General features: G+C 48.5%; 1 protein-coding gene across 12 annotated transcripts in view; it reads right to left on the bottom strand.

The window, feature by feature from the left end:
- Positions 1-13513, bottom strand: part of RYR3 (ryanodine receptor 3) — a 1134733-nt gene that overhangs the window by 981426 nt on the left and 139794 nt on the right. For 9 of the 12 annotated variants that reach the window (XM_068253930.1, XM_068253931.1, XM_068253933.1 and 6 more), the window contains exon 2: positions 5543-5633. The exons of 2 other annotated variants lie outside the window; for them this stretch is intronic. In XM_068253930.1, the coding sequence (XP_068110031.1) occupies positions 5543-5633 (91 nt within the window). Of the gene's footprint in view, positions 1-396; positions 474-5542; positions 5634-13513 lie in introns of those variants that run through there. One more of the 12 variants, XM_068253940.1, reaches the window with a different exon arrangement.

Here is a 13513-nt window from a genome sequence, read left to right as displayed (position 1 = left end):
GAAGATACAACAAACGGCTAGTCCTCGGAATTTGTCCGCAGTGCTCCACTCGGCTGAGCTAGCGTCAAAAACAACACAGCAAAGTTTCTATGTAAGCTTATCACGTAACAGCCCAGGACAGAAAGGGCTTGGTTCCGAGGCTGGTGGGATACATTTGTCTCTCTGCAGAATAGATGGTACCCTGTATACCCAAACAAGGCAAATCGGTGAAAAAGAACTGCCAACTGTATCCTCTCTCTTCTGCATGCTGTATTATGATACAACATGCTGAAGAAAGAGATAGAGCTGGCAACGCTGCTTGCAGTCCACATCAGTGACAATACAACATGCAGCATATCCACCACAGAGGAGATGCTAGCATAAACCGACGTGACTTGGAATGAAAGCAGTACTTACAGTGCGGAGGAATTGAATCTCATCCTCCACTTCGCCCCCTTCAGCCATGGCTCTTGAGGAGTCAGCTCTGCTAAGACTCTGCTTGCCTCCACTGGCAGCTCAGCGTGCTGTGCAACTCATCTCCTAGCAATATTAGCATACAGCTAATCCACAGCCATATAGGGAGCCGAGCTACCGTGCACTAACTCTACTGCACTGCAGACTGTCAACCCCCTCACTGCCAGCCAGCAGTACAGTCACACTCCCAGACCTCACACTGATACATCACATGCCTATAGAGTTAAACATATACAGGGATACCCAGTGCAGTGTACATACAACACATACACACATATAAATTATAGTATATAGATAAATAGATGGATGGATAGATAGATAAAAAGATAGTCATGTAACGTTATTTACACAAGAAGGTTTTAGCCTTATTTTATAATAAATTTCCAATTATGTTATAATTAAAACTATCACTAATATTCACTTACAGTAGCTCAAACTGCTTGTATGCTGGCAGAAATAGTGTTCTTAGAATGACAAATATATTTTGAATGAAATGCATTAATTAGACTGTAGTGAGAGTATTTATAAATAAGCTTCGGCTGCGACTTCAGTAATTTGAACAAAATGTTTGCAAGTTGCAAGCATGCCCTGGCGTCTGGCACATCCTAGCTGTGAAATCATTCTGTTCCGCTCTGCAGATCTGTGATGCACTGCGATATGCTGGAATATTATTATGACTGCCTATCCATTGGGCTAGCGCCTGGAACACAATCAATAGCCTGGGTGCGGGTCATATCTGAATGCAAGATTCTGGCCAGGTAAGCTCCTTCTTAATGAGATTCATGGCAGCCTCCTCTACCTACTACACAGATCACATTCTCAGAAAGAGACTGCTGAGCTTAGGACAAAAATCAATCACCAAAGTACCAACACATAAAAACCCTGCGGCTGCAAATTTCTAGAACTGTACACAAAGCCTGGGTTCCCTCTGTAAATTATTTACATTCACGAGGAAAACAACCTAAGTAGTTTTCAAAGCATGTCACATAACTCCTGTGACAAGGTGGAGAAAATAAATACAAGCGCCATTCTGAGATAGGAGTTGTTACCAATTTTAGCTGTGAATGAATAAAATAGCTAGTTGCTCATTTTAACTCATTAAGGCCCCGTTCACACTGCACGCGTTTCCAGCCGCGTTTTGGAAACGCGTGCAGGTGGCCGACACGCACGACATCAGACATTGCATAGAGTGCAATGTCTGATGTTCACACTGCATGCGTTCCGGACCTGTGCGGTCCGGGAACGCATGCTGCACGCATTTTTTGTAAAAACGCGCGGCTGTCACATTCCCTTTTCAGTGATGGGATCAGCCACGCAACGCACACAAACGCGGATGGCGTGCGTTCGTACGCGTTGCGTTCCGCGTGCGTGCCCGTCCGCGTTTGTGATGTGAACGGGGCCAAAGACATGAATACTACTAATGCGGTATGGATCTCTATGGCGGTATGTGTTAAAAATCATAATGTTGCATCCATGTCCTCATTCATTCGTTTTGGAAGGTTCTGAAGCACAGTAAAAACATTTCCTTATTTGTGTAATCATAAAGACAGAGACTTGTGATGTCAGAGTAGGTTATGGATAAGCTAAATTTACTATATCTGTTCCAAAGTAAATGCATCTCAGCACAGATGCTGCATTTTTATCAGAATGCAGATGCAAATAAATCGTGCAGAAAATACTGCTGACTTGGATGTCAGGTCTGCAACTGAACAGCAACTGAACAGTGGCCAATCAGGGCTTCAGCTGTGCATGGCCTGATGCTGGCTGCTGCAGACCAGGTGATTGATACTGCTATGGTGGCCCACAACACAGAAGGCCCAGCAGTTCCTGGTTACATAATTATTTTTGCAAGCAGCAGTAACATTTGGCGGGGATCTTAGGCAACTTCTACACATTTGTTGTGAAAGCAGTTAGTGTGATGTGTGAAGCAATTATTATTATTATTATTATTGATTTATAAAGCGCCAACATATTCCGTGGCACTGTACAAAGTACGAAACAAACATGGGGTACATAATAATACAGACAATGGTGTACACCAATATACAAGATACATAATTAGTGACAAAATACAAAGAATGATACAAAATACAAATTATAGAATTGGTAATGACAGTGATAAAATTAACATGATGAAGAAAATGTATAATGGTTATCAAGACACAAAAGGGGGAGAGAGCCCTGCCCTTGCGAGCTTACAATCTAAAGGGAATGGGGAGGGGGAAACAAGAGGAGGGGTAGTATGCAGCAAATATATAGAGGCTTTGTGTTTTAGGATACCTAGTAGGAGTGCAATTTGGTCTTAGTACAAAGGGAAGTGGCCTAGGGTAGCGCATATGCTTGTCGAAACAATGAGACATTCCTACTCAGTTTATGAATTATGCAGGCCTTGCTACCGAGATTGCCTGTGATTTCAGAGTGCCGGGTTTCACCCTTTAGCTCCAAATAAAGTAAAAAAAACTTTATTTGGCTACAGGGCAGAATTTTTCCTGACACTGGGGAAGCATGCTTTCCCCAGCCTGGCAGGCTCCAGTGGCGTAGGGACCGGGGTCGCAACGGTCGCCTTGGCGACCGGGCCCGGCTCCTAAAGAGGCAGGGGAGGGGCCCGGGGGGCCCATGTTCGTGTGGAGGGCCGTGCGGCCCGTGCGCGCTATTGGGAGGGGGGCGCTGTAATGGAGGGGGGGAGCCGCAGCCGCAGGGAGGGCAGCCCGACCTCTCCCTCCCTTCCTCTCCCCGGCCCCCCCCCCCCCCTCAGATGCAGAGTGACGCTCACGGAAGCACTGAAGGCAGAACCTCACCTCCCTGCGTTCCACTCGCCGCTGATCTCCTCGCTGCATAGATGATGTTACACACGCTGCTTCCGGCTAAACAGGAAGCTGCGTGTGTAACAGCATCTATGCAGAGCGGGAGGAGACCAGCGGCGATTGGAACCAGGGACGGAGGTGAGTTCTGCCTACAGCGCTTCCGTGCGCGCTCACTCTGCATCTGAGGGGGGGGGGGGACCCGGGGAGAGAAAGGGAGGGAGAGGTCGGGCTGTCCTCCCCGCGGCTCCGTCTCCCCCCTCCATTATGTGGGGGCAAAGCGAGGGCAGCTACCTACCTAATCTATCCTGGGGGGGGGGGGGGCAGCTACCTACCTAATCTTTCCTGGGGGGGGGCAGCTACTGACCTAATCTATCCTGGGGGGGCAGCTACCTACCTAATCTTTCCTGGGGGGGGGGGGCAGCTACCTACCTAATCTATCCTCGGGGGGCAGCTACCTACCTAACCTATCCGGGGGGGGGGGGCAGCTACCTACCTAATCTATCCTGGGGGGGGCAGCTACCTGATCTATCCTGGGGGGGCAGCTACCTAATCTATCCTGGGGGGGGGCAGCTACCTAATCTATCCTGGGGGTGGCAGCTACCTAATCTATCCTGGGGGGCAGCTACCTAATCTATCCTGGGGGGCAGCTACCTAATCTATCCTGGGGGGGGGGCAGCTACCTAATCTATCCTGGGGGTGGCAGCTACCTAATCTATCCTGGGGGGCAGCTACCTAATCTATCCTGGGGGGCAGCTACCTAATCTATCCTGGGGGGCAGCTACCTAATATAACCTATACTAGGGGCAGCTACCTAATCTAACCTATACTGGGGGGCACCTACCTAATCTAACCTATAGTGCGGGGCACCTACCTAATCTAACCTTATACTGGGGGGCACCTACCTAATCTAACCTTATACTGGAGGGCACCTACCTAATCTAACCTATACTGGGGGGCACCTACCTATCTAACCTATACTGGGGGGCAGCTACCTAATCTAACCTATACTGGGGGGCACCTACCTCATCTAACCTATACTGGGGGGCACCTACCTATCTAACCTATACTGGGGGCACTTACTTATCTAACCTGTATTGGGGGCACCTAGCTAGCCTATACAGGTGGCAACTATACTGGCTACCTATATTGGAGGCACCTACCTAACTAACCTATACTGGGGGCACCTACCCATCTAAACTATGCTGGCAACTATACTGGCTACCTATGCTGGAGGCACCTACCTGGCTAACCTATACCGGGGGCAACTATACTGGCTTACCTATGCCTTGCTACCTATACTGGGGGGACCTATAGCTGGCTATAGGGATTCGGATATGTGTGTGCGTCGGGTGTTGCCGGGGGAGTGGGGGGCTGTTGTCGCCGGGGGGGGGGGGCTGTTGTTGCCGGGGGGGCTGTTGTTGCCGGGGGGGGGCTCACATCCAGATTCCGCATCGGGGCCCAGAGGTTTCTAGCTACGCCACTGGCAGGCTCGGCAGGGTATGCAGAGTAGGATTCCTGCAGTATACCGTGGTTTGATTGTGCATGGTAATCATACCATGCACAATCACGTTTCACCGGTTTTCAGGGGTTGGGTGATGTAGAGGCGGGCGCACGAACAACAGCGGGTCCTGCAAGCTTGTACTGACTTCTTCCTCCTTTCTGTTCTTGCGGCCCATTTCCCCGAAACAGCGCCCCCGGGGTGCGGTTACAAGGAGATGGAACGCAAGAACAGGAAGAAGAATTAAGCTAGTACACGCGTGCAAGACCCGCGGCAAGTGAGTATTTGTACCCCCGCCGCAGCGTCCCCATCCCCCCCAGCTCTCTATACTGCGGGCACCTATCCTGGCTACACCTATCCCTGCCTACCTATGCTGCGGTCACCTACTACTGGCTACACCTATCCCTGGCTACCTATGCTGCGGTCACCTACTACTGGCTACTCCGATCCCTGGCTACCTATGCTGCGGCCACCTATTACTGGCTACACCTATCTCTAACGCCACCAGGACTTTTGCAGTAGCAGGGTGAACCTTTTTACAGTTTTACCCGGCGCCCCAAATCTCCCAGCTGCATAATCATATGTATGCCAAGGGAGCAGGGCACCCCGCACTGGGGTGGGGACACATTATTTAATGTAGGGGGGGGGGGCGGGTCCAAATAATTGTATAATACTGTATACCATAACACTGTCATACCGTGGTATTTTTTAGACCGTTATCATACCTGGAATATAATACTGTTGCAACCCTAATGCAGAGTGTGCGGCAGGGAGCTTTTATGGTTACCTGTTCAGATGGCTGGATTGGTTCTTCTTCCTCTACCGCGGCGGTGATGTAATCCCGACATGTCTTCTCGGTTCCAATCACATGATGACATCTGATGGGATCCAGAAGACCATGTTAGTGTTATAGCACAACCCGGTGGTGGAAGAAATTCTCCCATCTCTTCCATCATCCCTTTTCCACCACCAGGTGCCGTTGTGAAGCTGACATGGTCTCCTGGATCCTGATCACATGCCAAATCATGCGATTGGGACCTAGAAGACCTGTCAGAAGTTCAGAGCCGCTGCTGGAGGAAGTGAAGCCACCCGAAATAGGAAAATATATAACTGCCACCCACTAGCACCAGCAGCTTTCAAACAAAAAAAATGATTTGAAGCAGCTAATGGGCTAACAGGGGTCCCCAACCCCCGGTCCGCGGCCCACTGCTGGTCCGTGAGCCGTGGGTTTGTCCTCTCGCCCCCTCCCCCCGCGGCCGCCGCTGTGTTACCTTAGCTGGCGACCGCTTCCTCTTTATATATCTTGGTCAGCTCAGCCCCTCTCCTTCAATCGCGTCTTCTCTCACAGCAGCGCATCTCCCGGATGCTGTTAAGAGGCAGGAAGCTGGGCAGCGGTTCCCATGGTAACGGCGATACGCATTGCCGTTATAGGAAGCTGCTCTCCTGCTTCTGCCTCTTCACAGCAGCCGGGAGACGCGCTGCTATGAGAAAAGACGGGATTGAAGTAGAGGGGCTGAGCTGACCAAGATATGTAAAGAGGAAGCGGCCGCCAGCTAAGGTAACACAGCGGCAGCCGCATGCAGCTATACTAGCTATACTGGGGCAGATATACTAAGTATATTGAGGCATCTATACTGGCTATACTGGGGCATATATACTAGCTATACTGGGGTAGATATACTGGCTATACTGAGGCATCTATACTGACTATACTGGGGCATATATACTAGCTATACTGGGGCAGATATACTGTCTATACTGGGGCAGATATACTAACTATACTGAGGCATCTATACTGGCTATACTGGGGCAGATATACTAGCTATACTAAGGGCATCTATACTGGGGCAGATATACTAGCTATACTGGGGCAGATATACTAGCTATACTAAGGGCATCTATACTGGGGCAGATATACTAGCTATACTGGGGCAGATATACTAGCTATACTGGGGCAGATATACTAACTATACTGAGGCATCTATACTGGCTATACTGGGGCAGATATACTAGCTATATTAAGGGCATCTATACTGGGGCAGATATACTAGCTATACTGGGGCAGATATACTAGCTATACTGGGGCAGATATACTAACTATACTGAGGCATCTATACTGGGGCAGATATACTAACTATACTGAGGCATATATACTGGCTATACTGGGGCATATATACTAGCTATACTGGGGCAGATATACTAGCTATACTGGGGCAGATATACTAACTATACTGAGGCATCTATACTGGGGCAGATATACTAACTATACTGAGGCATATATACTGGCTATACTGGGGCATATATACTAGCTATACTGGGGCAGATATACTAGCTATACTGGGAAAGATATACTAGCTATACTGGGGCAGATATACTGGCTATACTGGGGTAGATATACTAGCTTTACTGGGGCAGATATACTAACTATACTGAGGCATCTATACTGGCTATACTGGGGCATATATACTAGCTATACTGGGGCATATATACTAGCTATACTGGGGCAGATATACTGGCTATACTAAGGCATCTATACTGGCTATACTGGGGCAGATATACTGGCTATACTGAGGCATCTATACTGGCTATACTGGGGCAGATATACTGGCTGTACTAAGGCATCTATACTAGCTATACTGGGGCAGATATACTGGCTATACTGAGGTATCTATACTGGCTATACTGGGGCAGATATACTGGCTATACTGAGGCATCTATACTGACTATACTGGGGTAGATATACTAGCTATAACAAAAATGGCTATAGGCGTCTGCTGCAGGTGGAGGTAGTTTTGTACTTAAATGCCTTTAGACGTCCATGCAAGGGCGTAGGGCCCGTGGTCGCAGCGGTCGCCTTGGCGACCGGGCCCGGCTCCTGAGGAGGCGGGGGAGGGGCCCGGGGGGCCCATCTCCGTTTGCAGGGCCATGCGCCCGTTCGCGCTGGTAGGAGGGAGCCGCAGCCGCGGGGAGGGCAGCCCGACCTCTTCCTCCCTTCCTCTCCCCGGGCCCCCCCCCCTCAGATGCAGAGTAAGCGGCTAACGGAAGCGCTATAGGCAGAACTCACCTCCCTGCGTTCCACTCGCCGCTGATCTCCTCTCTGGCTGGCTCTGCATAGATGCTTACACACGCAGCTTCCGGCTAAACAGGAAGCTGCGTGTGTAAGCATCTATGCAGAGCCAGCCAGAGAGGAGATCAGCGGCGATTGGAACCAGGGACGGAGGTGAGTTCTGCCTATAGCGCTTCCGTTAGCCGCTTACTCTGCATCTGAGGGGGGGCCCCGGGGAGAGGAAGGGAGGGAGAGGTCGGGCTGCCCTCCCCGCGGCTGCGGCCCCCCCTCCATTATGGGGACAGGCAGCTACCTAATCTATCCTGGGGGGCAGCTACCTAATCTATCCTGGGGGGCAGCTACCTAATCTATCCTGGGGGGCAGCTACCTAATCTATCCTGGGGGGCACCTACCTAATCTAACCTAATCCTGGGGGGCAGCTACCTAATCTAACCTATACTGGGGGGCACCTACCTAATCTATCCTGGGGGCAGCTACCTAATCTATCCTGGGGGGCACCTACCTAATCTAACCTAATCCTGGGGGGCACCTACCTAATCTAACCTAATCCTGGGGGGCAGCTACCTAATCTAACCTATACTGGGGGGCACCTACCTAATCTATCCTGGGGGCAGCTACCTAATCTATCCTGGGGGGCACCTACCTAATCTAACCTAATCCTGGGGGGCAGCTACCTAATCTAACCTATACTGGGGGGCACCTACCTAATCTATCCTGGGGGCAGCTACCTAATCTATTCTGGGGGGCAGCTACCTAATCTAACCTATACTGGGAGGCACCTACCTAATCTATCCTGGGGGCAGCTACCTAATCTATCCTGGGGGGCAGCTACCTAATCTAACCTAATCCTGGGGGGCAGCTACCTAATCTATCCTGGGGGGCACCTACCTATTCTAACCTAATCCTGGGGGGCAGCTATCTAATCTATCCTGGGGGGCAGCTACCCAATCTATCCTGGGGGGCAGCTACCTAATCTATCCTGGGGGGAAGCTACCTAATCTATCCTGGGGGCAGCTACCTCATCTAACCTATACTGGGGGGCACCTACCTAATCTATCCTGGGGGCAGCTACCTAATCTATCCTGGGGGGCAGCTACCTAATCTAACCTATACTGGGGGGCAGCTACCTAATCTAACCTATACTAGGGGGCACCGACCTAATCTAATTTATACTGGGGGCACCTACCTATATAACCTATACTGGGGGCACTTACTTATCTAACCTGTATTGGGGGCACCTAGCTAGCCTATACAGGTGGCAACTAAACTGGCTACCTATATTGGAGGCACCTACCTAACTAACCTATACTGGGGGCACCTACCTATCTAACCTACGCTGGGGGCAACTATTCTGGCTACCTATATTAGAGGCACCCACCTAGCTAACCTGTACTGGGGGCACCTATCTATCTAACTTATACCGGCGGCGCCTGCCTATCTCACCTATACCGGGGGCAACTATACTGGCTTACCTATGCCTGACTACCTATACTGGGGGTACCTATAGCTGGCTATAGGGATTTTGATATGTGTGTGCATCCGTCGGGTGTTGTCGGGGGAGGGGGGGCTGTTGTTGCCGGGGGGGGGGGGGGGCCCACATCCAGATTCCGCATCGGGGCCCAGAGGTTTGTAGCTACGCCACTGCGTCCATGGCATATGGATACGAAAACACAGAACACATATAGATGGCAGCAGCAGTCTGTCAGCAGAGCTAACAGATTTTTTTTTAAGTGTTTTTCAGATTAAATCTACTACTATTTTTAATGCAGATAGATAGATAAGATAGATAGATCACTAACTGTTCCCTAAGAGAAGCCCAATCTAATAACTGTGCTACAGTACAAGGCCCATGTTTGTGGATAAACTAATGCATCTCAATAACTTAGAACATCATTAAAATTTATTTTTTTCAGTAATTCAATTCAGAAATTGAATCTCATAAATACATGAATTATACACAGAGTGGTATATTTCAAGTGTTTATGTCTTTTCATTTTGCTTATTATAGCCTAAAGGTAATGAAATCAGTATCTCAGAAAATGTGACTATTGTAGAAAAAGTCAATATTGTGGACTCGCGGAGTCTCATTCCACTCAGCGAATTGCCCCACATCTGCAAAGGTGTCCTGAGCCTTTAAGGTTTTCTCACTTTGTTTCAGTAGGCCACACAATCAAAGGGAAGACTGTCGACTTGACAGTTGGCCAGAAGTCAGTCAAAGCCACAAAAGGTCAGTGCTGTGTCCCAAGCATAATAATGGAAAGTTGAGTTGAAGGAAAGACAATTTGTAGAAAAAGGTGCTCAAGCAACAGGATAGAATGCAGCCTTGAGAGGATTGTGAAGCACAGCCCATTCAGGATTTTTTCATCTTTAAGAGGGGAGTTGTAATGAATAGCGGAGATGCCGCCACGCGGTCTAGCGGCAGGGTGGCTGTCTCCGCGTTCAGGCCGGCGGCCAACATGTGTCTAGTTTGCCTGGGCCTTCTAATGCACACAGATGGAGAGCGCACGCCAGAAGACAGGACCTTTGTGCCAGCAGGAGAGGTATCAGCTGATCAGGCCGATCAGCTGATCCCAGCTGGACTCCTGATTGGCTGAGTGGCTTGGGCGGCGCTACGGAGCGCTGTAAGTATATATAGAACTTGCTTGTCAGTTGCTGGTTGTCTGCCGTTGCGAATACTAACATGTGAGCACTCAGACCTCAGTCTCAGATCCTACAGTGTGTTAGAACCAGTTGGAATTCACACTTAGCCAGATTCCGGTCTTGAAGTTTACTGTGTCATTACTGTGTTATACTTTAGACCAGTTCCGGGGTGTTGAGACCAAGGACCTCACACCCAAGTATAGGATTACTGTGTCATTACTGTGTTATACCTTAGACCAGTCCTGGGGTGTTGAGACCAAGGACCTCACAACCAAGTATAGGATTACTGTGTCATTGCTGTGTTATACTTTAGACCAGTTCCCGGGTGTTGAGACCAAGGACCTCACACCTCAGACTAGGATTGTGCTTTGATATTTGTTATGACCTCTGGCTCTGTTGACCTCTCTCTTGCTTTCTGATTCGGTACCTCCGCCCATCTGTCTACCAGTTGCCAACCTTGCCTGTACCCGGTTACCGAATCAGCCTTCTGTCTCTTATCTGCTCGTGTGTTGCCGACCTGGCCTGTCTGACCCTTCTGGCTGTCACTCATCCCTCGAGTGATCAGTCTTACTGTACTACTCGTGACACTAACCCTCCAGGTGTCAATTAGCTGCAAGGGCAGCCTGCTCCTCAGGAAGTCCTTCTTGCAGTCCAGTCAGGGGGCTCTACCCCATAGGAGTCCACTGGCTGCAGTACAGTCTGATTCCCAATCCATCAGGGAATCCCTGGCTGCAGTACAGTCTGATTCTCAATCCATCTTGGAATCCTTGGCTGCAGTACAGTCTGTCTCTCCTCCGCTTCAGGAGGTCAGTTTGAGTACAGCCAGTGGCCACCTGCACCTCAGGGGATCCACTGGCTGCAGTAGAGTCTGTATCTCCCGCTCCTCGGGAGATAACCTTTCTTACTGTTGCACCAAACACTTTACCACATTAGGTGTCCTGTGTAAAACTATACTGGTATTATTGGTGATTCTGCATATCACACATAATCGGGTATAGCGTCTGTATTATTGGTGATACTGCAGATCACCAATAATCAGAAATCCTCTGTGTGCTGACACCAATCCTTACAGGAGTCCTCATGAAGGTAAGATGTGCCGCATAATTGGGGTGCAGATGAGATGCACTCCCTCCTTGCCCAACTCTGCATATAGAGAAATTCGCCACACCAAGCTCCAAATAGTCCCATCCATATCCCTCAACAATTTATTTTACATTTAAATAGACAAGACAAATAACATTTATATTGCGTTTTTCTCCTGGCGGACAGCATACCCAGCAGTGTTAGGGAGTCTAGCCCAAGGTCTCCTTACTGAATAGGTGCTGGCTTACTAAACAGGAGGAGCTGAGATTTGAACCCAGGTCTCCTGTGTCAGGGTTTAACCACCTGAAGTCGCTCATTTAAGGACTACTACCACCAAAAATTGTATAAAATAAATAAAAAAATAAAAAACATACCTTAAGAGGACTGGTGAAAAGTCTGTGTGCATGGATTGGGAACTGGCAAATGGACAGAAAACAAAGAGTTGTGGTCAGTGGATCATACTCAAAATGAATGACTGTTAGCAGTGGGGTCCCACAGGGGTCTGTACTGGGTCCAGTGCTCTTCAATTTATTTATAAATGACTTAGTAGATGCAGTAGAAAGCAATGTTGCTATTTTTGCATATGATACAAAATTGTGCAGAATCATCAACTATCAGAATGATAATGACATATTGCAACCGGATCTGGATAGGATGGCTATATGGGCACATAAATGGCAAATGGAATTCAATGTTGAAAAATGCGAAGTCATGCATTTTGGTCGTACCAATGGTCTAGCACCATACAAAATAAATGGAATACACTTGGGGTTCATCAAACTTGGAGAAGGACTTAGGAGTACTCATCGACAACAAGTTAAATAATCGTATTCAATGCCAAGCCGCTGCAGCTAAAGCTAATACAATTTTGGGATGCATTAAAAGGGAAGTAAAAACTTGAGATGCTAACATAATATTGTCCCTGTTTAACTCTCTAGTAATACCACATCTGGAATATGGATTTCAGTTCTGGGCACCATATTACAGGATAGATATTGCAGTTTTAGCGCAGGTGCAGAGACGAGCAACAAAATTGATATGAGGGATGGAAGGTCTCACATACCAAGAAAGGTTAGATAAACTGGGTTTATTTAGTTTTGAGAAAAGACGCCTTAGAGGGGATCTAATTAACATGTATAAATACATCAGAGGGCAATATAAAAGCTTTTTGTCCCTAGGCCTTCTCAAAGGACTAGAGGACATGATCTGCGCATGAAGGAAAACCGTTTTAGCCATTTATTTAGGAAAGGGTTCTTTACAGTAAGAGTGATTAAGAAGTGGAATGCATTGGCACAGGAAATAGTTATGGCTAGAGATGTAGCGAACTGTTCGCCGGCGAACGGTTCCAGGCGAACTTTTGCGAAAGTTCGATTTGCCCCATAATGCTCTATTGAGCAAAACTTTGACCCTCTACATCACAGTCAGCAGTCACATTATTGCCAAACACACTGCTCTCACTGCTGGAGGCCCCCCCCCCTCTTGTATTGAGAGAGAAAAAGTAGACAGTAAGCCAGCACCTATTCAGTAGGAGACCTTAGGCAAGTCTTCCTAACACTGCTACTGCCTATAGAGCATGCCCTATTGGTGCAGCTCTGGTGCTTTGAGTCCGCCAGGAGAAAAGCGTGATATAAATGTTATTTGTCTTGTCTACTTTTTCTCTTGTATTGAGCATAAATGGTAAATGCTAGGCCAGCTTCAGTTAGTACTGTTGTGGTACAGTGGTTAGGGTGCTTGCCCACCACACAGTGAGACCTGGGTTCAAATCCCAGCCAATGTGAGTTGGTTTTTATGCTACAAATCCTTAAAGGGAACCTAAACGGTGAAGGATATGGATTTTTCCTTTTAAAATAATACCAGTTGCCTGAATCGCCTGCTGATCCTGTGTCTCTAATACGTTTAGCCACAGCCCCTGAACAAGCATGCGGATCGGGTGCTCTGACTGAAGTCAGACTGGATTAGCTGCATGCT

Source organism: Hyperolius riggenbachi, chromosome 9 (assembly GCF_040937935.1).
Source record: "Hyperolius riggenbachi isolate aHypRig1 chromosome 9, aHypRig1.pri, whole genome shotgun sequence".
Classification (NCBI taxonomy): domain Eukaryota; kingdom Metazoa; phylum Chordata; class Amphibia; order Anura; family Hyperoliidae; genus Hyperolius; species Hyperolius riggenbachi.
This window is presented reverse-complemented; position numbering and strand designations above follow the sequence as displayed.